Source organism: Adiantum capillus-veneris, chromosome 17 (assembly GCF_014529385.1).
Source record: "Adiantum capillus-veneris isolate H3 chromosome 17, ASM1452938v2, whole genome shotgun sequence".
NCBI lineage: Eukaryota > Viridiplantae > Streptophyta > Polypodiopsida > Polypodiales > Pteridaceae > Adiantum > Adiantum capillus-veneris.
In genome coordinates, this window is record NC_140947.1 from 105,901,884 (window position 1) to 105,927,115 (window position 25,232).

Below are 25,232 nucleotides of genomic sequence, written 5' to 3' on the forward strand. Positions count from 1 at the left end.
CTAGGGGGAGTCCTTGAATAACCGCCTTGCCCACTCGATTCTGGTAGTGGCATCGACAAACTCCAAGGGTGCTTCAGGTCGGAGAGTCTCTCCCAACTTCTATTGAGACGTCTTCGAGAGAGCCTTCTCTATCCACTTCTTGATCATGAAGTCTTGAGGTTGCTGGGGAAGCTATCACAAGACGGACACCATGTGCCAATAGAAAAGAATAGACTAAACAGACTTTTAGCACTTCAATAACAACTGAATTGAAAGAGAGAGCACACGCGACACGGAGTGGTGGAATTCCACCCCAGAGAGTACTGGCCCCAAACCTTGGCGGCCCTTTCAGTATTTCTTTATATTACTTGGACTCAGTACGATGCCGGTACCTCACCGAAGCGTGTCCGAGACTGAGCCCTTTGCACTTATTTAAAGGCCCTTGGCCTCAAAAGCATTACATGAAAAGTAGTAAACTTAAAAGCAACTAGCCCAAAAGCATCTTGTCCAAAAGCTGCCAGCCCACAAAACGCAGAAATCCATACAGGTGCCACGTAGCACAACCAACGGAAAACGCTTTCCATACTACCTGCCACGTCAGCATGTCAGCGTGAATTGCGGAATTCCTTACTGGTTGCCACATCAGCATGTCAACGTGAATTGCGGAATTTTGTACATCTGTTGCCACGTCATCAGTTGTGTGTGCGGTGGTCCTTTATTTTAATGCCTTTATGTCACTTGGGCCCCATCGGACGGGGTCCCACAAGTTGTTGGGAACTCTTCTTTAAAAATAGGCCACTCGGCAAGACTTTGCAAGTTGGTAAAACTTCTTTTGCTGCTTTTGCTTCTCCACTTAGGGTTTAGGTCCCTGAGGCGGGATCTGCAAGTCAAGTTCCGTTCTTCAGTGGCTTGACACGTCAGCTATTTGTGACATCCCCCCTTCTTGAAAGAAAGTAATCGTCCGCGATTACGCGATTACAACATATCTACAAAACAACTCAAGTTAGCTTAAAAATTTCTGAGGGTCAGTCCGAGGGACATTTCAAGGAACAATCAATTTCTATCCAAATCGGAGCTCTTGATTTTCTGGGTCGTTGGCTTCCTAGAAGAATCTCATCCAATAAGGAGTCTCATTTCAGATCGGAACTCTTGATATCCTGGGTCGAATCTCATCTAAAACGGAATATTCAGTGGGTGGCACATCACAATGCAACACAAATGTTCACATATGCATGTTATAAGACATAGAAACATAAAGTCACCGATGAACATTGGGAGATAAAGAGGCCTCTTACAACCAAACGCCCCCCAGACTGCTACCTGTGTTGTTTGAAGGTGCTGAGAGTAACCATTGCTCAGACTTCTTAATACTTCTCCCGCATAACCATTCAGTTCCGGGCCAGGAGTAACAACAACAATATTTTTTTCAAGCATTGAATACTCCCCCCGCAAATAACCACAAGGGTCCGGTCCATGAGTATGCGCAAGCATTCTCAAAGTCCATTTCTCACTACTCCACCGGGAGTAAATCACCAAGCATTAAAATCAGTATTCAAACCAGAGTGAAACAGTTCAAATCGGCACCAAGACAGGTTCAAAACAGATACCATCCATGTCAAACAAATTCCAAACAGGATCACCAAACAAGTTCTCAAATTGATTCTCAAACAAAATTAAAACATTAAAAGCAATCTTGACATCAGCCGAGCTCAAAAAGTCGACTAACTTTCCATCCTGAAACGTGCACCAAAAATTAGGGTTAGATTCCTTCCATAAGGTCATAGCCGACCATAGGATGATCTATTAGCTTTTGGACAAACAGTTTCCTCTGGCGGCGATGGTAGTCCCATTCACACCGGACCTCCAAGGTTATCAGCTCGAGAAGAGACACCTATTGAGAAATGTTGAGAAATTTCAAGTTATAATCTGCTAAGGTTTTCATGGCAAGCATTTCAGGATACCCCACTCTGCCAAAAGTTGCACTTCGAAGGAAGATGTCAGAAACCATATAACTTCGGGCAAAAATTTTCTTGAAAGCTTGCCAAGTCCTTGGAGCATGCGGCTCGGTAGCTATAGACATCCACCACTGCATGGCACTGCATCTAAGAAAAACAACACCTCAAAACAAATCTTGGATTCTTCTCTTGTAAGTGATCTTTATGGCTTATGCCTTGTAAGACATGAGCGGTGAAGATGGGAGCGCGCTCTGATGCGCAATGAAGTAAGGGTGGGAGTGGCTAATAAGTTCGTGATCAGAGCACAAATATTCTTCAAATAAACTTTCAGTAGCCTTTGGAAGCGCCGGTTTGCTCTGTCTGCTCTTTTGTAGGACCGATATGCTTTCGGAAAAGCTCACGCCTGATGCTCTGATACCACTGTCACAAGGCGGGCACCACGTGCCAATAGAAAAGAACAAACCGGATAGACTTTTAACACTTCAGTAACAATTGAATTGAAAGAGAGAGAGCACACATGACACAAAGTGGCGGAATTCCACCCCAGTACTCTGGCCCCAAACCTTGGCGCCCCTTTCAGTATTTCTTTATATTACTTGAACTCAGTACAATGCCGGTATTCGTGCTCTGCACCTTCTCACCGAAGCATGTCAGAGACTGAGCCCTCTGCACTTATTTAAAGTACTAACTGCCAAGTTAGCATGTCAGCATGAATTGCGGGATTCCCTACATCTGCTGCCAAGTCATCAGATGTGTGCGCTGGTCCTTCTTTATTTTAATGCCCTTATGTCACTTGGGCCCCATCTTTCCTTCTATAAAAATAGGCCAGTCGGCAAGGCTTTGCAAGTTGGTAAAACTTCTTCTGTTGCTTCTGCTTCTTCACTTAGGGTTTAGGCCCCTCGACCGAGATCTGCAAGTCGGCTCCTTTCTTCAGTGGCTTGACACGTCTGCCAACTCATCCAAGACTTTCTCTCGAAAGTCACCTGTTCTGAAAGCTTCACAGAAGTGTCGCCTTAGTGTTGCCCAAGTCCTAAAGTGGTTTTTTGCAAACTGACTGTACCATTTGTGTGCTAAGCCATCCAAGGTGGACGGAAAGAGCACTAAGGCTCTGTTTAGGCCCGATCTCTACAGAGGGATACAAACCTCCTAGCATGGTCATCTTGCATCCTCCATGGAGAGTCCTTTGAAAGGCTCAAACTTGATGTTCACCTTAGCAAGAACACTTGTCAGCTCCTCCATGGCTGCCTGCTCAGGTGCCTGTTGCTCCAAAGCCTGCTGTAACACAGTTGGTGGAAAGTGTATTGGGGAAGGTGACCTGGGAGGTGAAGAATTGGTTGAGGGAGTGGAGGTAGATGCTTGGGAGGGCAGGGGTAGTGCGGCTGGTGGACTCCTACTTGGCACGAAAGGTTGGCACTCTGGGTGGTAGTACTTCAAAGGGCTCAGTAGTGGGCTTTGTTGACTGCCTTGTATGTGTCATGCAGTAGCAACAAACCCAACCAACCTCTTAGGCAAGAAGACTCGTGAACTCTAAACCCACTGGGCTAGACTCGATGTGATCAGCTGAACTCGACACAGGTTAGACCAGGGGAGACAAAGGCCGACTGTACTTGACCAACAAGCTAGACCAGTTAGACTTGCTGACTAGACCAGGGCGAGTAGACCAGGTGAACCAGTTAAACCAGTTAGACCAGCTGGCTAGACCTAGACCAAAGGCGAGAGACTAAACCAAAACCAGGTAGACAAAGGCGAGACCAGCTAGACCAGGTTGGATGAGGCGAGGGTGTACAGACAAAAGGCGAGAGACTAACCAGTTAACCAGTTAGATCTTCGACCATGACGATGTACCATGTACCGTACCGCAACTGAGTGAGATTTTAGTTGATGTCCCACCAGCGTGCCAAAAATGAGAACACTTGTAGCAAGAATAGTGTCGTGCTCTCTACTGTGGGTGCTCCTCAATGCAATGTGCATGAAACCTCACTCCAACGGAATGAAAACACGGTAAACAATGAAACAACAGAGCAAACTCAAATGACTCAATAGTAGACTCCAAACAGCATGGGACTCGACTAACTCATGTGAACCAGTACAGACTCTGGCTGGTTGCACTCTCAACTCCAAGCCCAGAACTCACGGGTACAATGGGGGTGTCGAGGCTCAAATGTGCAGAGAGAGTGCAAATGTGTGGTGCTAGACTGAACACATGAAGCTGGACTCAAGACTTGTAAAACCACCTAGAACATCATACCAAGACTAAAGCAAATATGAGCATAGATACAAAAAGGGCAGCCAACGGATAACTCAAATATCCTTGACAGTTCAGCTGCACCTATCTCCAAACTGTGGTGGGGAAGAACTGGCCACGGTGTCCTCTAGACCACCACTCCTACCACGTGTCAAGTCCACCCAGTGTGTACCCACCACCAACTGTAATTGTCTTTCCGTGCAAAGTGACACTGTAGCCCACCTACAGGGGTCACAAGATGATGACATGGCATGTGGCCCACTGTACAGAGAACCAACCAAAGCAAAACTGAGAGCTAGAGCATGCAGGCCCTTGAAACGTAGAAGATGATTTAAGTTGTTTTTGGGGCTAGGGGTGCCATTAGCACTCAAACCATGTGAGTGAGCTCACACCGAACAGTTGTGACCATGACAGCTCATGGATATATAAAGAAATACCACAAGGGGTGCATGTTGAGGGGCTAATCTCTTTGACTGGGCGAGAAGGTAGAGGAGGAGAGAAATTTTTACCGAGTTTGTGAGATGTGGAACAGCCTCAGATAAATAACAGGGAGCAGCAATGCCATTGTCAAGACAGCTGCACAGAAAGCAAAGGATGAATCAAAAGACACCTGAACAGAAGACAAGATTGTGGTCATTATTGTTAAGTGTTCCATTAATTTTTAAATTGTCCCCTATATAAGCGAATAGCTCAGTGAGGACATTGCGTTTGTGGCATTATGCTTGACTTCAACATTAGATGGTTTGATGGTGCAAAACAAGCAGCTTGTAGTCTTCGAACTTAACATTTCTGAGACGTTTATAAAGATGCATATGAAGTGTTGACTGATAAAAAGAAGGGAATGCCTTAGTGTTTGACCCAATTTTGCTTGGCAAGTTTTTTACATTGAAACATCAAAAGCTTTCTACACATGATGATTTACTATTTGCTTAACACTTACCGTTGTTGAAACAGGACTGAAAAAGCATCATGAGCGGATTTCTGCGGCAGTGTTTCTCCAAAGGAATCTCATCTTTAAAGTAAGCATTTTCTGCCTTGCCGCATGCATATGCAACATTCCATTTTGTAATGCTGCAGGTGGTTTAACAATTGGTCATGCCATCCATCCATTTGATATTTTGTAGGATAAGGTTATAGGTGTGATTGTTAACCATTTGTCACTTTAGGCAGCTTGAAAGGGAACTGCAAAGAGTAATTGATGTTCTTCAACCAGGACCGTTGGGTATTGTGGAACACAAGTTTTCTGAAGCAGAGATTGCAAGGGCTCAAGAAAATGCAGAGAAAGCTGTTTTGAGGTGGAAAGATCATGCAAACAGGCCGCAATAGTAAATTAGCATGTACACCGCTTGCATTTGGTAAATTTGCTGAATGCCTGCATTCTTGCCATATCAATATTTTCTTCCAATGAGTTGAAGCATTGAATTTATGCTGAACTGCGCATTTTGCAGATTGAAGCTTTACTTGAGTTGTGAAGTGTTGATAGTCAGGCTTGGCAAATCTGATCTATTTGTGGACTAAGAGTTACAAATGTCTACAAGCTGAGGCAGAGATTAGCAGTCCTCTGTAAAGGTTGTGATTTCATGTGGCCGGTCATTACATCAGGGGAAGCCATAGTATGGAAGCCCTAAAGTTGTGGTTTCAGAGTATTAGGTGTATCAAGAAAACTTCAATTCACACTTTGAACTCCCTTGTTTGCAATATTATTCAAATGTTTTTAAGGATACTGTGTTGTGCTTTGAATGCATTTTACGTCTTTTTACTGGTGCCTTTATGCAAGGTGGTAGAAATCCAACATGATGATATGAACAGAAGTTGCATTTGGGAGTGGTGGAATATGGTGGAAGAGAATATGGTGGAAGAGAGTCGGTGTGCTTGTTTTGGTTGGGAGGCGTTGTGGGGGGAGAGGGATTCTTGGATGCGGATTTTTCACACGTCAACTGAGTATTGACTGTAGTATGTGGACATTGCAGGTCCTCGTGCTGTTTGCACACAACAATGCTGGACGCAGGCTTGCAGGGTTTAAGGCTGACAATTACTAATCTCAGAGGCTATGTTCTTTGCACTCTAGCTAAGTCAATTCATCAAATCACATCTAGAATAGTTTGGAAGGGTGATCTTGCTGAGTTTGGCGAGTCAAGTGAATCCCCCTTGCCCCCTCTCTTCCCTCTCTTCTCATATACCATGTATCTTGTATCTTAATGTCCCATGGATCACCCCCTCCCCCCCTACTAGAGGGTTGCTTTGTACTTTTGTCCTTTCCTGATAGATGGGAGGACACACACGTATATATTTGATTTGTCTCCTGGTCTCTAATGGATGCAAGATCCCTCTCTCTCTCATGAGCAAAACATTCGTGTACTACAAATGGGTGTGGTAGACCTCGGCATGTACGCTTCTACACTACATTGGTCTCGAGGGAAAAATGCATACTATCATGGAAAAGAAATTGGAGGAATGGGCTAATCTGTAACAAGGCGATAAGATAGCAAAGTTGGCAGAGGAATGTGCTACATTGAAGTTGAGGGTAGACAACAAGAAGAGATCACTTTGCTCTAGAAATACATGAAGACATGTGTAGCGTTGATAGTGTGTCGTGCTCTCTACGGTGGGTGCTCCTCAGTGCAATGTGCGTGACATCTCAGTCAAAACAGAATGAAAACAAAGGAAACACTGGACATCAGCTGAGCAAAACAGTAGACCAGAACATATGGACTCGACTATCTCAAAGAACCGATATAGACTCTGGCGTGGCAACACACTCAGCTCCAGCCCAAATCTCACGGGTATAATGGGGTGTCGAGGCTCAACTGTGTAGGGATGGTGCAGACGTGTTGCATGTAAAGACTCTCTACTGTAGACGATGACGCTCGACCATATAAGAAGAAGAAGATAAACATGACCCAACCACTACTACTCAAATGTCCCACCATAAAGAGCCACCAACGGCTCATAAATGTCAGCCATCTAAGGCTATATCCAAACTGAGGGTGGTGACCTGGCCACAATGTCCACTAGACCACCGTCCGAACCCCTGCCACGTGTCACTGCCAGCCCATAGAGCCCATCCAGCGTGAACCAGACCAAACCAACGGTACTGATTGTGTGTCTTGTGAAAGTGACACTGTATCCTGCTACTACAGGTTGCTCGCCACAAGACTGCTCATCGTCTTGGTGAGAGGAAATACTGACCACTAGGTACCCATGACCTTACATTCCTCAAAATGGGAGTTAAAAACATTGCACTGCTTGCAAATGCCTTAAGCCTTTGAATAGGCAAGAACCCAGTATGATTGCATAGTCCAAGAATCCCAATTGGCAAAACAAAATGCGGTTTCACAGCAAAGAGATATGCTTGGTTTGGATCCAGCACATCTTTATCCTCCATAACCGTAGTGAGACGAAAATGACTTGGTCCATGCTTGCTTATGAACCTTGCAACACCTTCTGCTACAATAACAACAAGGGTGTCACTTCTAAAACTCGCATCTAGTCGCAGCATGTCATAGAGGGACACTTGTTGGAAGGTGTTCTTCAAGATTGTCTCTGCTCTAAGCTTTTCTTGTTCTACCAGTGGTTTCTCTGGTACCTTGATCTTCTGTAGGTCGGAAACTGCTACCAAGAAAGCTTCATCAATATCGGAGAGCAAAGATTTGGGTTCTTTCATGGCACTAGGGGATGGCTTGTTAACAGTTGAAGGCAGGGTATCCACCGGTGTGAGAATGTGGGGGGGAGTTGGAATGCTAAGACCGAGAGCGGCTCTCTGGGCTTGAGTGAGGACACCCGATGGCTCCTCTACCAATTGCATCTTATTTTGAGGGGTAACCACGTGGGTAGAAGGGGGCAGCTGAGGAATGGTGCTAACTGCTATCTGATTGAACTTGGGAAAGGTAAACTCATTCTGGCTTTGACTTGGGTTCGAAGCCGTGGATGCACGGATTTTAGGGCAATCCTTACTGTAGTGATTCTTCGTTTCAGGGCAATGAAGGCATGGAGGGGACCCTTCTGGCAGAGGGCATTTGCTTTGAAAATGACCATATTTCCCGCATCTGTAGCACAAAATGAGCCGATTTGGGCGAGTCGAAGGGTGAGGTTGTCCTTGCTCCTCGTGCATGGAGTTGGAGGTGGAGGCATAGAAGTTTTGAGGTGATGAGGGAGCATGGGTATGATAAAAGCTCTGAGACGGAAAAGTACTTTACATACCTTGCATTGGAGGGGCTAGCAAAGGTGGCATATGGTGTGGATGGCCACAGGGAGAAACTATGTTGGATGCTGGTGCTGGCCCTTGTTGAAGAGTAGGACCAAGTCTTTGTTGTATTTGTCGCAATCCCTTGAGGTAGTAACAGTCCTTGTCCTCATGTCCAGACTTTTCACAGAAGTGGCAGTAAACCCGAAGGGGGCATTCATGTGGAGGGTGCCTTGGAGAGCAGCATGAGCTACACCAAACCATAGACTTAGTCTCGTGTTGAGACTTGAGCTCTTCTAGCGCGCGCTTGATTTGTTCCAATGCCTCGTGATGTGGAGGCTTCTCCTGTCTAAGAGATAAGGACCTCTCCACTTGGAGAGCTCGCTGTAACTTTAGGGTTTCCAATTCCTTGCGTAAAGAAGTTAAAGGATTATGACTTTTCGAAAACACTGAGGGGGTCTCTACCTAAGGAGAGTTAGTGAACAGCTTCCTAGCTCCGTCTATCCTAGAAGCAGCCGCGACAAACTCCTCCAGAGTGGCGTCAGGTCAGAGACTCTCTCGGAGTTTTTGCTGGGAAGTTTTGGGAAGAGCCTTCTCCACCCACTTCTTAACCATAAATTCCCCTGGTTGCTGAGGAAGCTTGGCAACCAGAGACTTGGTTTTAGTCATGAGTTCTGCAAAAGTCTCCTCTGGTTGGAGCACCATGTTGGCCAACTCATTCAAAACCTTTTCCTGGTAGTCACATGGTCTGAATGCTACACAGAACTGTTTCTCAAAGTTGCCCAAGTTGCAAAATGGTCCTCTGCAAACTGGTTGTACCACTTATCTGCCAAGCCATCCAAGGTAGATGGAAAGAGTACCAAATAAGCATCTTCTCTATTAAGACCACAACCTCTACAGAGAGATACAAACCTCCTTGCATGGTCGTCTGCATCTTCCGAGGAGAGTCCCTTGAAGGTAGGAAACTTGATGTTTACCTTGGCCAAAACACTGGTCAACGCCTCCATGGCCGCCTTCTCAGGAGCCCGTTGCTCAATAGCTTGCTGTAACAAAATGGGAGAGAGCTTTACTGTGGAAGGTGACCTTGAAGATGTAGAACCGGATGGAGGGATGGATGATGCCGTATGTGGAGGTATAGGTGATGAGGTTGGTGGACTTCTACTTCCACTAGGTACCAAGGGTTGACGTCTTCTGTTGTAGTACTTAAGAGGACTCAGTAGTGCGCTTTACGCTCTAATGACCACCTTGTATGTGTCATGCAGTGACCACAAGCCCAACCAAACTTTGGGCAAGAAGACCTTTAACTAGCTGAATGAACACAAGTCTAGACTCTCTAGACCAGGGTATGTGACTAGACCACCTAGCTGGACCAGGGACAAGGAAGGCTAGACCAGGACGAGGACTTCGATGGACAAGAGCGAGAGAGGACCAGACCAGAAGGGCGAGAGACTAGGTCAGCTAGAGTAAGCTGTCTAGGACCAGACCATCAGGCTGCACTGGGCAAGGCGAAGTAGGTGAGGCTAGGTTAAACACAAGCTAGCTTCTCGATTTGCACCTCAACATAGAGTGAGACTTCAGTTGAGGTCCCACCGGGAGTGCCAAAAATGAGAGCACCTGTAGCGTTGATAGTGTGTCGTGCTCTCTACGATGACTAGGTACCAAGGGTTGACGTCTTCTATTGTAGTACTTAAGAGGACTCAGTAGTGCGCTTTGATGATCTAATGACCGCCTCGTATGTGTCATGCAGTGACCACAAACCCAACCAAACTTTAGGCAAGAAGACCTTTAACTGGCTGAATGAACATGAGTCTAGACTCTCTAGACCACTTGGTCCAGGACCAGGGCAAGTGACTAGACCAGCTAGCTTGGACCAGGGACGAGGAAGGCTAGACCAGGACGAGGACTTGGATGGACGAGGGCGAGAGAGGACCAGACCAGAAGGGCGAGAGACTAGGTCAGCTAGAGTAAGTTGTCTAGGACCAGACGAGCACGATGCACTGGGCAAGGCGAAGTAGGCGAGGCTAGGTAAAACCCAGCTAGCTTCTCAATTTTCACCTCAACGGAGAGTGAGACTTCAGTTGAGGTCCCATCGGGCGTGCCAAAAATGAGAGCACTTGTAGCATTGATAGTGTGTCGTGCTCTACGGTGGTTGCTCCTCGGTGCAATGTGTGTGATATCTCACTCAAAACAAAATGAAAACAAAGGAAACACTGGATAACAACTGATCAACACAGAGACACAGCAGCAGACCAAAACATATGGACTGGACAATCTCAAAGAATCGATACAAACTCTGGCGTGGTAGGACACTCAGCTCCAGCCCAGAACTCACAGGTACAATGGGGTGTCGAGGCTCAGATGTGTAGGGATGGTGCAGACGTATTGTGTGTATAGAATCTCTATTGTAGACGATGACGCTCGACCATATATGAAGAAGAAGATAAACATGACCCAACAACTACTACTCAAGTAAAACCATAAAGAGCCACCAACGGCTCATAAATGTCAGCCATACAAGTCTATCTCCAAACTGAGGGTGGTGACCTGGCCACGATGTCCACTAGACCACTATCCGTATCCCTGCCACGTGTCACTGTCAGCCTAGAGAGTCCGTCCAGTGTGAACCAGACCAGACCAACTATACTAACTGTTTGTCCTGTGAGAGTGACACTATAGCCTACTACAACAGCGAAAGAGGAAAATAAGATGGTAACATCTTGGGTGGAGATATAGCGGGAATAATGTATCTTGGTCTCTATTGTAGGTGCTCCTCATTGCAATATGCGTGAAATCTTACTCCTACAGAATCAAAACACTGTACGCAATGAACAACAAACCAAACAAGTGACTCACAGTAGAACCTGAACAACATGGGACTCGACTAACTTAGATGAACTAGTACAGCTAGCTCTAGATGGAAGCACACTCTAGGCAATGAGCAACGAAGCAAACAAGCGACTCACAGTAGAACCTGAATAGCATGGGACTCGTCTAACTTAGATGAACTACAGCTAGCTCTGGCTGGCAGCACACTCTAGGCAATGAACAACAAAGCAAACAAGCGACTCACAGTAGAACTTGAACAGCATGGGACTCGACTAACTTAGATGAATCGGTACAAACTCTGACTGGCAACACACTCTGCTCCAAGCCGAGAACTCACTGGTACAAAGGGGGTGTTATTAGCAGCGGCTAACATAGGCTACACCGAATATGCATCAAGCGAAAGATATCTATGGTTGTGCATAATATTTCCAACTCACTTTGTAAAGTCTTGGGCTCACTTGGAGTTCCAAAGTTGTATGTGCTAGCCTAGAGGGCTCAAGCTTAAACCCATAGTAGAAGGGATTGTGGTGAAAGCCTTAAAAAGGAAGCCTTTATGCAAAGAGGCTCCATTCTTGAGTATCCACTCTTGAGGATCCACTTTTGAGAGCTCCCTCTCTCTTGAGTGTTCACTCTATGGCCTATCCTTGAGCTTAATTTCTATGCTTAAGAGGCTAGTGCTAATCATTGTAATTAGAGTAAGCTCTTCTTGAGGAATCTAATTCCTATTTTTTCATTAGTCTACTTCTTCTCTACATTTCATCTTGTCATGAAGTAGTATTATACTTTCATTATTCTAGATTTGAGAGGTGTATGTACTTCTTGCTATTAACCACTCCTATTCTTCCATAAGCATTTGATTTGTGAGATTTAGCATCACTGATTAGGTTGATTAAGTTGGGCCTTAATCTTATAATTAGTATGTGTGCCCTATTATTTTCTTGTATGTAAATAGGTTTTATGAAGCTTTAGCACCATTCACCTCGTGTGTATAGCTATTGATGAAGTGCCGTGATTGACATGTGGTAATTAGTGTGTGCTTGATGTTTCTAGTCTATGGTAAGTCGGACTTCGGTGGACTTCTTGTGTAATCTCTTGGATCCTCTATTCCTATTCATCCAATGGTCGTGCTTCCATGCCCTAGTCGGTTTGCCGATCCACAGATTTGATAGATTTTTGTGGGTTGCGATTAGGTCGTGCTACAATGCCTCCCAACATTTGGCGCCATTGCCGGGGATTGATAACCTAAGCTAGCGAGTTTAAGATGTGTAGAATAGAGTAAATTCATTACTAATTTCTTGATTTTTGAGTATGTGTAACTCAATTTTTAGTTTGATTTGATGATGTTTGTGCAAGAAATTGATGCTAATGTTGAGTTATGAATACCCCAAACTCCTAATTCCACCCTCAATTTCATTAATTTCATGTTAAATTGTACTAATTTCGCTTTATTTCCATGCTAATTGTACTAATTTCATGCTAATTTTTATTAATTTTTACTAACTTTGCTAACCTAACCGCTAACAATTGAAGTGTAATGTATGTTTAATTCCCTTGCAAGAGGTGGAATCAACACTTCTATCAAGTTAATTGTGCTAATTCCATGCCTAATTTGATCATTTGAGTGTTTGATTTTTGGCTTACAATGGTCAATTTTTGGGCTAATTTGGAAGAGCCACACATGTGTGTGCATGATGGAATTGTCGCGTGGAGCAAGGATTGGCTTGGATGCAATCTATTGTAAGCATTGACCTACTCCATTCAATTTTTTAGTGGTTAATTTGATTCCAATGTGTTTTTAATTTATTGCTAAAATTAGGTGTGTAAATCAATTGACATACTTTGAATGTCTAATTTGATTGTTTTGAGATGAAATTTATGGTCAATTTTGACTAATGAATGATGTTTGTGTCAAGATAATGCTTAATTCTCAAAAATTTCAAGTGTGTGTGCACCTATTTTTTAATGTGTGTATCCATAAAATTTGATGAAATTGATGATACATGAGTATGGAATCATGTAATTGATGTGTATGCTAGGCTAATTCAATCATTGGATAAGCCTAAATGCCAAAAAAAATTGGGCAAAAAATTAAGTGTGTGCCTATCCAAAACCACTTGATTTTCTATGATTGATGGTCAATTAGGGCACGTAAATGATTTTTCGATTGTGAAATGTTCATAAAAAGTGTGCAATCATTAGGTTTAAGCCTAAATGCATTGCTAAAGATTCTTGTAGGTCTCGGCTATACTCATCTGCAGCGAAGATCTTTCCGTGTACCTTTAGTAGCAGGGACTTTTTGATCTTCCCTCAATTACCTCGAAGGGTGCTTTTCCCGTGGAAGTATGTACAATGTTATTGTAGGCATACTCCACTAAGGGTAAGTACTTCTCCCATTGGGATCTTTAATCTACTTTCCTTACATATACTTTTAGTAGATCAACAATTGTTAGGTTAGCTATTTCACTTTGGCCATCCGTTTGCGAGTGATAGGCTGAAGAGAAGTTTAGCCTTGTCCCTAAATTCTCAAAGAGACCCTTCCAAAAATTAATGGTCATTGTAGGATCTCTATCTGACACTATGGACATTGGCAAGCCATGGTACTTGAAGATTTGTGAAATGAAGAGGGTTGCCATTTGATGGGCTTTGATAGTCTTTTTGACAAGTATAAAATGAGCTTGTTTACTAAACCTGTCTACTATCGTCCGTATTCTCGTATTCCCATGGATAGACTTAGGCAATCCAAAGATAAAATCCATAGATATGCTCTCCCATGGTGAATTAGGGATTGGCAAAGGTTGAAGCAATCTGGGTTGCTTCCCTCTATCAAACTTTGTCTTTTGGCATACCACATATTTAGAAACATACTCTTATATGTTTGCTTTCATGATAGGCCAATAGAAATATGTTTCAATCCCTTTTAGGGTAGACTGAATCCCTCTATGCCCTGCATAAGGAGGAGCATGAGATTCATGCAATTACTTTCTCACGTAGTGAGTTGGTAACACATAGTCTATTACCATAGAGAAGATAACCATCTTGTAAAGTAAATGGTTCCTCTTTCTTCCCTAGTGTAAGGGCTGAAATCACATCTCTAAAATCGGGGTCAATAGCATACCCATCTATCATAGAAGATAGATCATTGTGAGTTGCTATGGAAACCACATTCACTCTTGGCCGTCTTGAGAGTGCATCGGCTACTTGATTATGCTTGCCAGCAATGTGAATAATATGAAAATGAAATTGCGAAAGGAAAATTTTCCACCTCATTTGTTTGTCGGAGAGCTTGGTCTGCGTCATGAAGTACTTAAGACTTTGGTGATCCGTCCGCCCGCAGAATGAAAGGAGTCCCCAATAAATAGTGCTTCCATGAGTCTAAGGCATGTAGAACTGCGAGGAGTTCCTTTTCATATATGCCTTGCTCAATAGGGTCGAGCCTTCGACTTTCATAGGCTATGGCATGCCCTTCTTGGAGCAAAACAGCTCCAAGGCAATCACCACAAGCGTCACATTGGACCTCAAATGGCTTTGAGAGATCCGGCAGTGTAAGCACAAGTTGAGAGATAAGCTTTTCTTTAAGCTTTTCAAAAGAATTTTTCTCCTTGGTAGACCATGTATACCTAATGTTTTTCTTTGTTAGGTCATGTAATGGTCCCGCGATTTGTGAGAACTTTTCTATGAAGCGTCTATAGTATGCACACATACTTATAAAGCTTCTTAGTTCATGAAGATTCCTTGGTTTAGACCATCCTTTGATTACCTCTAACTTTGATGGATCCATTTGGATGCCATCTTGAGAGATAATGTGACCCAAATACTGAATCTCTTGTAAGAAAAACTCACTTTTATTTTGATTAACATAAAGTTTATTCTCTCTTAAGACTTGAAATATTACCTGGAGGTGTTGCTTGTGTTCGTCTAGTGAATTAGAGTAGATAATAATATCATCAAAGAACACTCCAGTAAAGGTTTGGTGAGGCCTGAATAGCTTCTCCATCAAGCGGTTGAATGTGCTGGTGCATTGGTCAAGCCAAAAGGCATGACAATGTATTGGTAAAGACCAAACGTAGTGTGAAATGCAATCTTTACAATGTATTGATCAACTATCTTTATTTGATGCTAGCCACTTTTTAGGTCAATCCTAATGAAGTAGGTTGACCCTTGTAGCTTATCAAATAGGTCTTCTACCCTTGGAACGGGAAACCTATTTTTGATAGTGCTCCTATTTAGTGCTCTATAGTCGACCCACATACGATATGTGCTGTCTTTCTTTTGCACTAATAACATGGGTGGAAAAAATGGAGATGAGCTAGGCCTAACCATGCCCTTCTCAACTAACTCATGCACTTGCCGCATAATCTCCTCTTGTTGAGCTTGAGAAACTCGGCGGTTTATTAGGCAGTGAACTTCGTGGAAGAAGTTCAATTGCATGGTCATCATTGCTTCGTTTAGGAGGTAGTTCACAAGGGATGTCGTCAATAAAAACATCTTGAAATCCCTTGAGAAAATTGGATAACTCTAGTTCCTTGTGGTTGTTTATATTTTCTTTTGAGCATTAGGTTTATTTTGAGAATCTTTAACAAAGCATTAGGTTCATTTTGAGAATCTTTAACAAAAATCATGTACACGGAAATAGAGCTCTTTATTGACTTATTGAAAGCTTGCGTATCTACAATGGGTATGGTGTTACCCATTTCCTTAGCATCTATGTACATATCTTTTTTCCTGTACTTAAAGTAGATTTTTCTTTCAGGGAATTTAACATTGGTAGCCATAACCATGGTGCCCCTAGGATTACATCCTTGTGCTTGAGAGGAGAGATAAAAAAGTCCTCTTTGTCCACATAGCTTTGGACATGGAGCCTCAATTTCCCGATTAAGGGAGTGAATGAAGCTTCTTGCCCATTGAAAGCACCATCTGCGAGTAGGACATCTCCCATCTCATAGGCTTGGATGCCTAGCTTGGTGGCCAACTCTGTGGATATGAAATTGTGAGTAGAATTAGGTCAAAGAGAATAAAAGCATCATGTTCTCTTACCTTTCCCCAAGCATGGCATAGAGGAGATCCTTTGTGGTGAGCTTCCTCTTCTTGGATTTCGACCACGGTAGCTTTAGGAGGCTCATGACAGGTGTTCTTTTGGGGACAAGCGCGGTACGCATGCCCTTGCTCGCTGCACTTGAAACAATGGTTATCCTTGCGATAACGCTCAAGCTCTTCAAGAGAGAGTTTGTTTTTGCCTTTGTAAACTCCCTTCTCCTTATCTTTGTTGTTATTGGAATTGCCCTTAGGAGACGATTTCTCTTAGCCCTTGTTTGGAAATTGATTCGTGAAGCCACCATAGTATGGTGTATAACCGCCGATATGGTGCGTGGCCTTTGGGAGTTGACATACTCTGCCATTTCTTCAGTTAATCCCTCACAAAAATATTGTTTTTCTCTTCAAAACCCATCTTTTTGAAGACACTAGCTTTGAGATGTAAGGCCCAAAACTTGTCGACATATTTATGAATGGATTCGTAGGGAGAAAGCTTCAAGCTTCGCCATTCGGTGAGTACTTTGTCTTTGGCATCGGTGGCCCAAACCTGCTTAATGATGGAAGCTCTTAAAGCTTTCCATGTTTGTGGAGCTTCACCATTTGCCAGTAGGCTAGACCACCATTGCATGGCGGACTTTTGAAAGTGCATAGCTACATGGTGTAGCCTAGAGGACTCCGTGAATCCCTCATCTCCAAACGCCGCATCGAATTGTTGGATAAAGGCCAAGACTTTGTCCATAGCACCAAAGATGCCATCGCAAGTAAGGAAAGAGATGCTCTTTTCTCTCTCTTTGAACTTATTGAGCTTGGACGACCTCTTCTACGCGGCATAGGATTTCCTATGGCCTCTTCTTTTTTATGGTTCAAAAGTTGCACCATCGCTTTCTTCAGAAGATGGAGAAGAGGGTGACCTCTTTCTCGCCTTTTTTTTACCTTGGTCTTCCTTGTCGGCACCATCACTTTCTTAATAAGAGGAAGAGGATGAAGAAGATGGAGAAGAGGGTGACCTCTTTCTCGCCTTTTTCTTCTCTTGCTTTTTGTCATTCCTCTTTGAATTATGGTGTGGAGAAGTGTGCGATGGTCTTCTCCGTTTAGGAGGTGATGGATAGCGTTTTTCCCGCCGTCTTCGTGGAGCCATCTCCGTCGAGGTGGCAGGAGACTCACTTATTTCTCGTTCTTTTGATGGGGGCTCTTGAGTTCTCCTTTGGGAAGGAGATGCGTCATCAAGAAGAAAATTTTTTAGCCGTTTGTATGGATCCTCTTCTTCTTCCCAAATCGGAGAGAGGCCTCTTTTGGGAGTCTTGCAAGGAGGCTTCCTAGGTACTCCCTCATCATGGTGGGGAGCTTGGAGAATCCCATGAGCACGAAGCTGCCGTTGCACTTCACTTTGGAGGGATGGATTGCCCGTGGCTTGTTGAAGCCTAGAAACAAGGTAGTTAACAAGCATAGGGGCATCATTAGTAGCCTGCTCATTAGCAAAATCAAAGCTATCAACATTAATTTCACTCTCTTTACTATTGTCAACTGTTCTAGCAACTTTTAGGTGTAAAATTTTTTAGGTGTACTTTGGCACTTCAAGCCCTAGTTGCTACTCCTCTTTACCCCTTTAGAAAAGCACTCAAGCTATTGTACCCGTGACTCGAATACCATTAATTGCAAGGAATAGAAGAGAGGGTCTTTCAACACCAAAACAACACCTGCTCCTGTCAAGCTTCTAATAGCTCTATAGTGGTTAAGCCATAGGCAAGCCCCGTAAAACTCCACTATTAAGACCATAGCTCTCGACAAAGATGCCCGGTTATCTGCACAAAGGCAAGCGCACTACAAGGCTGAAAATTCCCTATTCTACTTACTCAATTGCAATTAATAATACCAACCATTTATAGCTAGTTTGAGGACCTCCCTTCTTGAGCAAGAAAAGAGAAACCTTGTGCTCTGATACCAATGTAACATTTAATGGCCTAGTAACTTGTGTGTAGCGGAAAATAGCATGAACATAGTGAGCATTTCATTAGAATAGATTCCTAATGAGCATAACAAGAGTGCTTGGAAAATAGCATGAACATAGTGAGCATTTCATTAGAATAGATTCCTAATGAGCATAACAAGAGAGCAACAAAAAGCATAACACCTAGTTAGATAGGCATCAACAATACTTCAAAAAAGAGAGAAATTAAGCTATTGACAACAATTGAGGACCGGTTTTACATGGAGCCGGTCCCCCTCCAAAAGGCTTTGTATTACAGGTTTCCCCTATCAAGGGAGACATTTTACAATACAATTCTTTGTGTTCCTTCAATAACTACCTAGTGCAATGAATATGGAATCTTCAAGCACTAAGCAAACACTTATAAAACACAACATCAATTCCCTGACGGTCTCAGACCCAGGACCTCACAGACCTTCGAAGATGGTGAGAGCTAGCAGGGTATAAGAGTAGATTGAGAGGAAGAAGAAGTAGTCTTACGAGAAATAAGTACATCTCCTCACATAATCACTCATATTAGCATAGCATAGCTTAGTAATTAGCATGCTAGAGGAGATGAGCATGCATTGAAGCTTGGCTCTTGGTTGGATTTGCATCACAAAGCCAAGAGTTGTTGGTGTAGGCTTCCCTTCTCACAAGCTTGGAGTAGATGATGAGCTTTCCATTAAAGCTTGAGAAGGAGAGAGAGAGAGAGAGTCTTCTTGCTTCACACATGAGCTTGTGTGAGTGTGTAAGTGATAATGCCTTGACAAATTCAGCCCCCTCTCTCTCTTGGTCGACCCCTCTTGCATTTTACTCATGTAGGCACCCCATTGGCTAGGCTTAGCCACCAGTAAGAATTAAGTAGCATAAGTGATAGGATTTTGACATGTGTCCCCCTTTCCCCTTTTGTGAGAGCTTTAGGTAATTAATTAATGCAACTAAACTCTCATTGGACCCTTTTGTCTTCTGGCCAATAGGAATCAAGCAAGCCATTAGGCTATTGAATGCTCATTGGACCCCTTGGGAGACTGTCCAATAGTCTTCTAGAGAGCTTAATTCTCATTGGTTCTTTTATTAAGTGTTTTTAAATGAATTAAACTAGATTTACTCTAGCCTAATTCTCATTGGTCCACCTCCATGGCCATCCAATAGGATTTGAGTGCACCTTGTGGGCAACTGGCCTAGCGAACTGACATGTGTCCCCTATTCCCTTTGTGTAAAGGGAGCCTATGAGTGTGTGTGTGTGTGTGTGTGTGTGTGTGTGTGTGTGTGTGTGTGTGTGTGTGTGTGTGTGTGTGTTTCTCTCTCATCCCCTACTAAAAGGGCTCGCCCCCTCCTATGTAGGATCCTTGAAGACTTTTTTGGCCTAGGGAGCTGACATGTGTCCCTATTCCCTTTGTGTAAAGGGAGCATGTGAGTGTGTGTGTGTGTGTGTGTGTGTGTGTGTGTGTGTGTGTTTCTCGCTCATCCCCTACTAAAAGGGCTCGCCCCCTCCTATGTAGGAGCCTTGAAGACTTTTTTGGCACGCTCACAAAGCATCCAATTTTACTAAGCTTGACCATTGGAAACAACCTTTGAATTTTGGAACCTTAGCATTTTGGAAGTCTTAATGGGCTGAACCTTAGGGTCTTTAAAGCCCATTGTTGCACATTGCTCTTTTGCAGATGCCCCCCCCCCCCCCCCCCCCCCCCCCCCCCCCCCCTTTGGATCCCTATTGTGGCCGGTCTACCAGCTTAGCCAATATTCTAGTTTTTTCTCCCCTAGCACTTCCCCATATTAAATGATCAGTTTAACATGAGAAAATCATTTAAGAGAATTAGATATTACTTATTATGACATGAATCTTCATCGGAGGATTCCGCGGACAATTGCTCTAAACTCGGTGCATAGTACGACTTGCTTTCACTGTTGCCCCCCAATGTATGCCCACAAAAGCATACATTGACTCACAAAATCATAGGAGATTGCACTTCTAATATTCCATCAAATACATTGAGATACATGGAATGCAGTATCACAGTGAGCATATATCATAGCAGACCCGCACAAGAGGATTGGACTCTATCGCTAAATTGCTAGTTTCAGAGAGTTTCTCTGATTGAGTGTTGATTGCGATGGGAGTTGGGAAACCAGGGGGAGATATGGAAGGAGGCATGGGCATTAGCTTCGGTGTTTACCTGCAGGGCGCTGTAAAGCAATGTACCTGAAGTTTGCAGGTAAGTTGGTATTCGCTGCTAGATGGTCTTCATAAAAAATTTGAAATTAAAAGCCACATAAGAAACTTAAGCTAAGCTAGTCTTGCAAAAGTGTGGAACGGTGAATGGTGAGTAACAAGTGATAAAATCACCAGGCGTGCCAAGCATAGTAGAAATTTCTTTTTGACATGAAACTTTTCAAGGCCCCTTTCATATGCTTTGTGTAATGCGATCAACTTATATAATTGGCCATATACAACGTTAACTCATGGGTATAAACACAAAAAATGACATGCAATTTTGAGATTCTAGCATGTCAAATGACATGAGGTTTTTTTAAACCACCTGCGACAGGCAAAATAGCCCTTGACAAAAAAATAGGTGTCAATTATAGGCCTTGATATGAGTCTAGATCCCACATTAAAAGCTCTACATCCCTAAGCTTTTTATTAAAAAAAACATAAGCACAAAAGGTGACTCTTGGGATTTGTGGAGTCACCCATTATGCTAAGTCTCTATCATTTAACCTCTAAGGCTTTCAACCTTTCATGCTTTCAAAGCAGCCCAAAATCCTTTCCTTGGTAAATGAGCATTCATTTCCTATTTCAAAACTCAAGACATGTCCATCATTAGATTTACACACTCTTCATTTAAATGAGTGTCCACTATCTTATTTCAACCAATCAACATTTTTGGCCTATGAAAATTGCTTGAAAATACAACTCAATGTTTTTTCTATTTTAATCAACAAAAAGAGAAGGCATCTCTAAAACCTTTGCCCCTTGGGCAGGCCAAAAAGTGGACGAGGGCAATGAGAGGACAAGGGAGAATGGCAAGTCAGGTCGAGGACGAGAGAAGGACGAGGGAAGAGTAAAAAGTGGACGAGGGCAAAGGCGAATGGCGAGGCAGGTCGAGGGTGAGGGCTAATGGCGATGCCGGGTCAAGGGTGAGAGAAAAGGCAAAGAGCGAACAGCTAAGGGCGAGGCAGAGAGGGGAGGGCGAGCAGCTGAGCAAAGACGAGGGGAGGCTAATGGCGAGGGACTCCACTGAAGGGCGAGCATTTGGTGAGCAAGAGCAACTAGACACAATTCCAAGGGGGCGAATGACGAAATAGTCTCAGAGACGAAGGACCAGAAAGCGAAGAGGTGAGAAGAAGGTGAGGACCAAGGACAATTACCCAAAACACAAGATAAGCAAGAAGGAGGAAACATCAGACCCGGGAGGAATCAAGGAGGAGGAAACAACACAGCTGGGAGGAGAGTCGAGACTGTCCAACAGACACTGCTCACAGGTAAGCTTGTTTTCGTATCTAATAACTTAGGTTATCTTGACCTAGGACATTTTGAAAATCATAACCATTAGTTACACAAACTCGTCAGAGCCAAGAGAGACATAATACCATGTGAAGATGGCTAGCTCCTTTTACAAAATAGCTCAGAGAAAAGTGAGATGGATGAGTACTCAAACATAAGGGCGACACAAAATTAATTATAACTCAACGAGTAGAGATCAGTGAACTTGGTACTTTGTAGGAACCACACAAGGGAACAAAGAGACTACTAGAACATCTAGACTCATCACACAAAGTAGGGCTATTAGAACATGAGAGGGGATATCTGAGAATAAGTAGCTAAGAAGGGTAAAAGCCAACTTGTGCATTTGGCATTGGCTTTGATCATTAACACCACTTTAGAGGAGGAGCAACACCGAAGGACAAGATCCTTACATGTGAGAGTAACCGGGCTAAAGGAAATGGAGAACATAGAAGAAGACACGCATGAGTTTTGCAAGCGCATGGGCATTCAAAAAGCTATGTACACAATTGACTGGAGAGTGCAAAGGATAAATGGTAATGGCAATGAAGTGGGGGAAAGCTCGAAGCTGAGAGCTCTTATTCAGCTAAGGGCACATGGATATTTTTAGGAGATGGTCTCACACCAAGTCAACTTGCACATATGTACAAATGCATGACAAGGATATTGGCAGATAGGAATTAAGGCAAGTTTGCATTTTATAGAGGCGGGAAGGTTGTTATCCTAGAGCGGCATGCCAAATGATATAGAGAGATCTATGAGACCTCTTTGAATCTAGTTTTGTGGAATTGCAATGGGGAGATTTTAGAGCTGATGCACAGATGTTTGCGAATACTTTTAAAGGGAGAGAGATCATTTTTTGCACAGAGAAACATTAGAGCCGAGATATGAGACTTCCCATTGTAATAAGCTTGCAGAAAGAAGACATGCATTGAGCATACTACTCCAAGTTCCAGAGGAGTTGCAATGTATTTTAGAGAGGAGTTGTGCTCTATCATACAAGAAGTGCAGAGGGATGAGCAAGCTAGATACATGTGGGTTAGAGTACGCACATATGGCTGCCGGGCATTGTACATTGTTAAATGCTACTTTCCTCCTAGTACATCCAATTTTGTTGACTCACCTAAAAAAGAATCCCCATACATGATCTTGAATGAGGATATTTCGGAGTTCTAAGCACGGGAGATGTTATCTTACTTGGAGACTTCAATGCTAGGGCAGGTTGTTACAGTCATCTTTCTTTCACACGTCGGAGTAGGTGCTATGTGAGCTTAACCTAGGAGAGATGGACATGGAGCGGACTTGTGAAGATACAGGGAAAGCAACAGAGTATGGGAGGTATCTTCTTCAATTGGGCACTCTACATGGACTAGCTATACTAAATGGCCTTGCCAGATATTCTCTCTCTACAAGTTGCACTTGCTTCCCGCATGGTGGACATGGCCTTAGCTTTAGCATTTTCGGTTATGTATTGGCTCCTATGTCAATTATCTCACGGATCTACGAGCTTGCAGTCTCTCCTAGATACTTAGGTATCTTTGTGAGTGGATTAGAGTACACTATTGATCAGGCTCAAGACACAGTCTCTCGATATCCAAGATACTATTTATGTAGAGAGACTGATCATATATACATGGGGGAGATCTACAAGTTACTATGGCATGGAGAGTTTCTAGAGAGCATTCTCCCATCACACCCATCACATCTCGCGACACATGGAAACAACATGCAGATACTTTATACACTCTAGCAGGCTAGCCTCCTATGCCATACCCATCATAGCCTTGTCCAAAGACTTCTACATTATTCACAAGTATGGTTTGTAAAGCCATTGAGAGGCGGAAGTGAAAAATAGACCCGGTGGCCTCTACACCAAGACTATGCACAATGGCCTCATCATGGGGGATACACAATAGGGGCACCACCTAGCAAGATATGCGGCTAGGATGCATACATATACACAATGAAGCATGCCATGGAAAACAATTTCAAGATCCACGCCCAAATGTGGAATGGGGTGGTCGGAGAATAAGGTGAGAGGAGTGGTGAGTGAGTGAGAATGGGCTCGCTACTCGTGCATGTTAGTAAGGAAGATAATGAGGTAGGGGAAACTTGCGAGTATGCTCACTTATCATACAAGAGGTGGCGAATCTGCACACCTCAAGATGGAAGTAGCAAGATGATAGGAATATGAGAGGGAGAGAGAGTGTGTGTGTATGGTGGCGAATCCGCACACCTTTACATAAGAAGAAAAGAAAAGGGCAAGGAACAAGCATATACCATACTCACAATGAGATGTATCCAAAGCGACACAAAGTATGGCACCAAGATGGAGTGTGTTGATTGCTTGCAAAAGATGAATACAATAGGTAGCGTATGGCAGGAAAATGAGAAGGGGACAAGATTGTAGGAGGCATAATGGAGAGATGGGAGTTGATGGCCAGGAATATCATGAGTGTGTCCACCCTTCTTCTTCTTGAAATTGTGCCTTCAACCCTTAATTACAAGTGGTGTGGAGGTGTGGTGCTCATCTTTTGTGCATGGTTATGGTGATGGTGATGATGATGGTGTTGTGATTATGTGATTAGGGTTCATGCTACAAGCATGTAGCACAAGAGTGTGTATGGATAGGTGTGTGTGTGTGTGTGTGTGTGTGTGTGTCTTTTAAGTGAGCTCTCATGGCCTCCTTATATAGGGAAGGAGGGGAGGATTTAGCAATATTTCTATTTGAGGTGAGTGTCCCACTTTGGTGACTAGGAAAATGGGGTGCATGTGACTGTGGCTCCCATCTTGTCTCCTCATTATTTAAAATACCAGAGTCAATAGAGAGAGAAGATGAGAGAATGTGGGTAGGATGTAGAGGATAGGAGATATTTACAATAGTCTAGCTTTGGCTAGACATAAGCTTATTAGGGAGAGAAGAGAGGGAAGAAATTTACAAGAGAGATTGTCAAAGGTGGATAGTTGTTGATGAGGATGGATCCTCCAAAAATGGTGATAGAATCACTCTAGACTTGCCAAGACCTCATTAAAAGAGCCTTGTCTCTTGTAATCATGCTTGAAGACTTGTAGAACCATAACCATTCTAGAGGGAAGAAAATTGGGAATGGTCTGTGTCACCATTACACAAGAAAACTAGGGTCCACTACAAAAATCATATCTCCGTGTTCATAACTCCAAAAATTTTGAAAAAAATTGAGCTAAAAGTTGAGATCACGAGCTACATCTTTCATGTTGAATGCTCCTTCATATTCGGGGTTCTTCTCTACTTAAAAAATTCAGCCAAATAATGTATTATTTGTGGCTGCAAAGGTCTTTTGGTGGTCCCCTTTGAGTGGACTTCTCTCTTGCCTTCAAGTGTAAGCTCCTTCGTGTGTATGAAAACATGACCTAGAGTTTTGAAAAGATTGGCAATCATCTAGATGGAGGTATTATTGATATTTGAAAGTGGGGTTGAGGTTTGAAAATGAAAACTAGTGAATAAAATATTTGGTAGGGTGGATTAATATATATATACATGAAAAATATATTAGAAA

The 25,232-nt window shown here is 43.3% G+C and overlaps 1 protein-coding gene across 1 annotated transcript in view; it reads left to right on the forward strand.

The window, feature by feature from the left end:
• Positions 1-5,934, forward strand: part of LOC147437833 (zinc metalloproteinase aureolysin) — a 61,796-nt gene extending 55,862 nt beyond the window's left edge. The window contains exons 2-4 of the mRNA XM_086486010.1: positions 5,134-5,198; positions 5,346-5,534; positions 5,628-5,934. Coding sequence (XP_086342136.1) covers positions 5,149-5,198; positions 5,346-5,505 — 210 coding nt within the window. The 5' untranslated portion in view covers positions 5,134-5,148 and the 3' untranslated portion in view covers positions 5,506-5,534; positions 5,628-5,934. The remainder of the gene's footprint in view (positions 1-5,133; positions 5,199-5,345; positions 5,535-5,627) is intronic.
• The last annotated feature ends 19,298 nt before the right edge of the window (positions 5,935-25,232 follow it).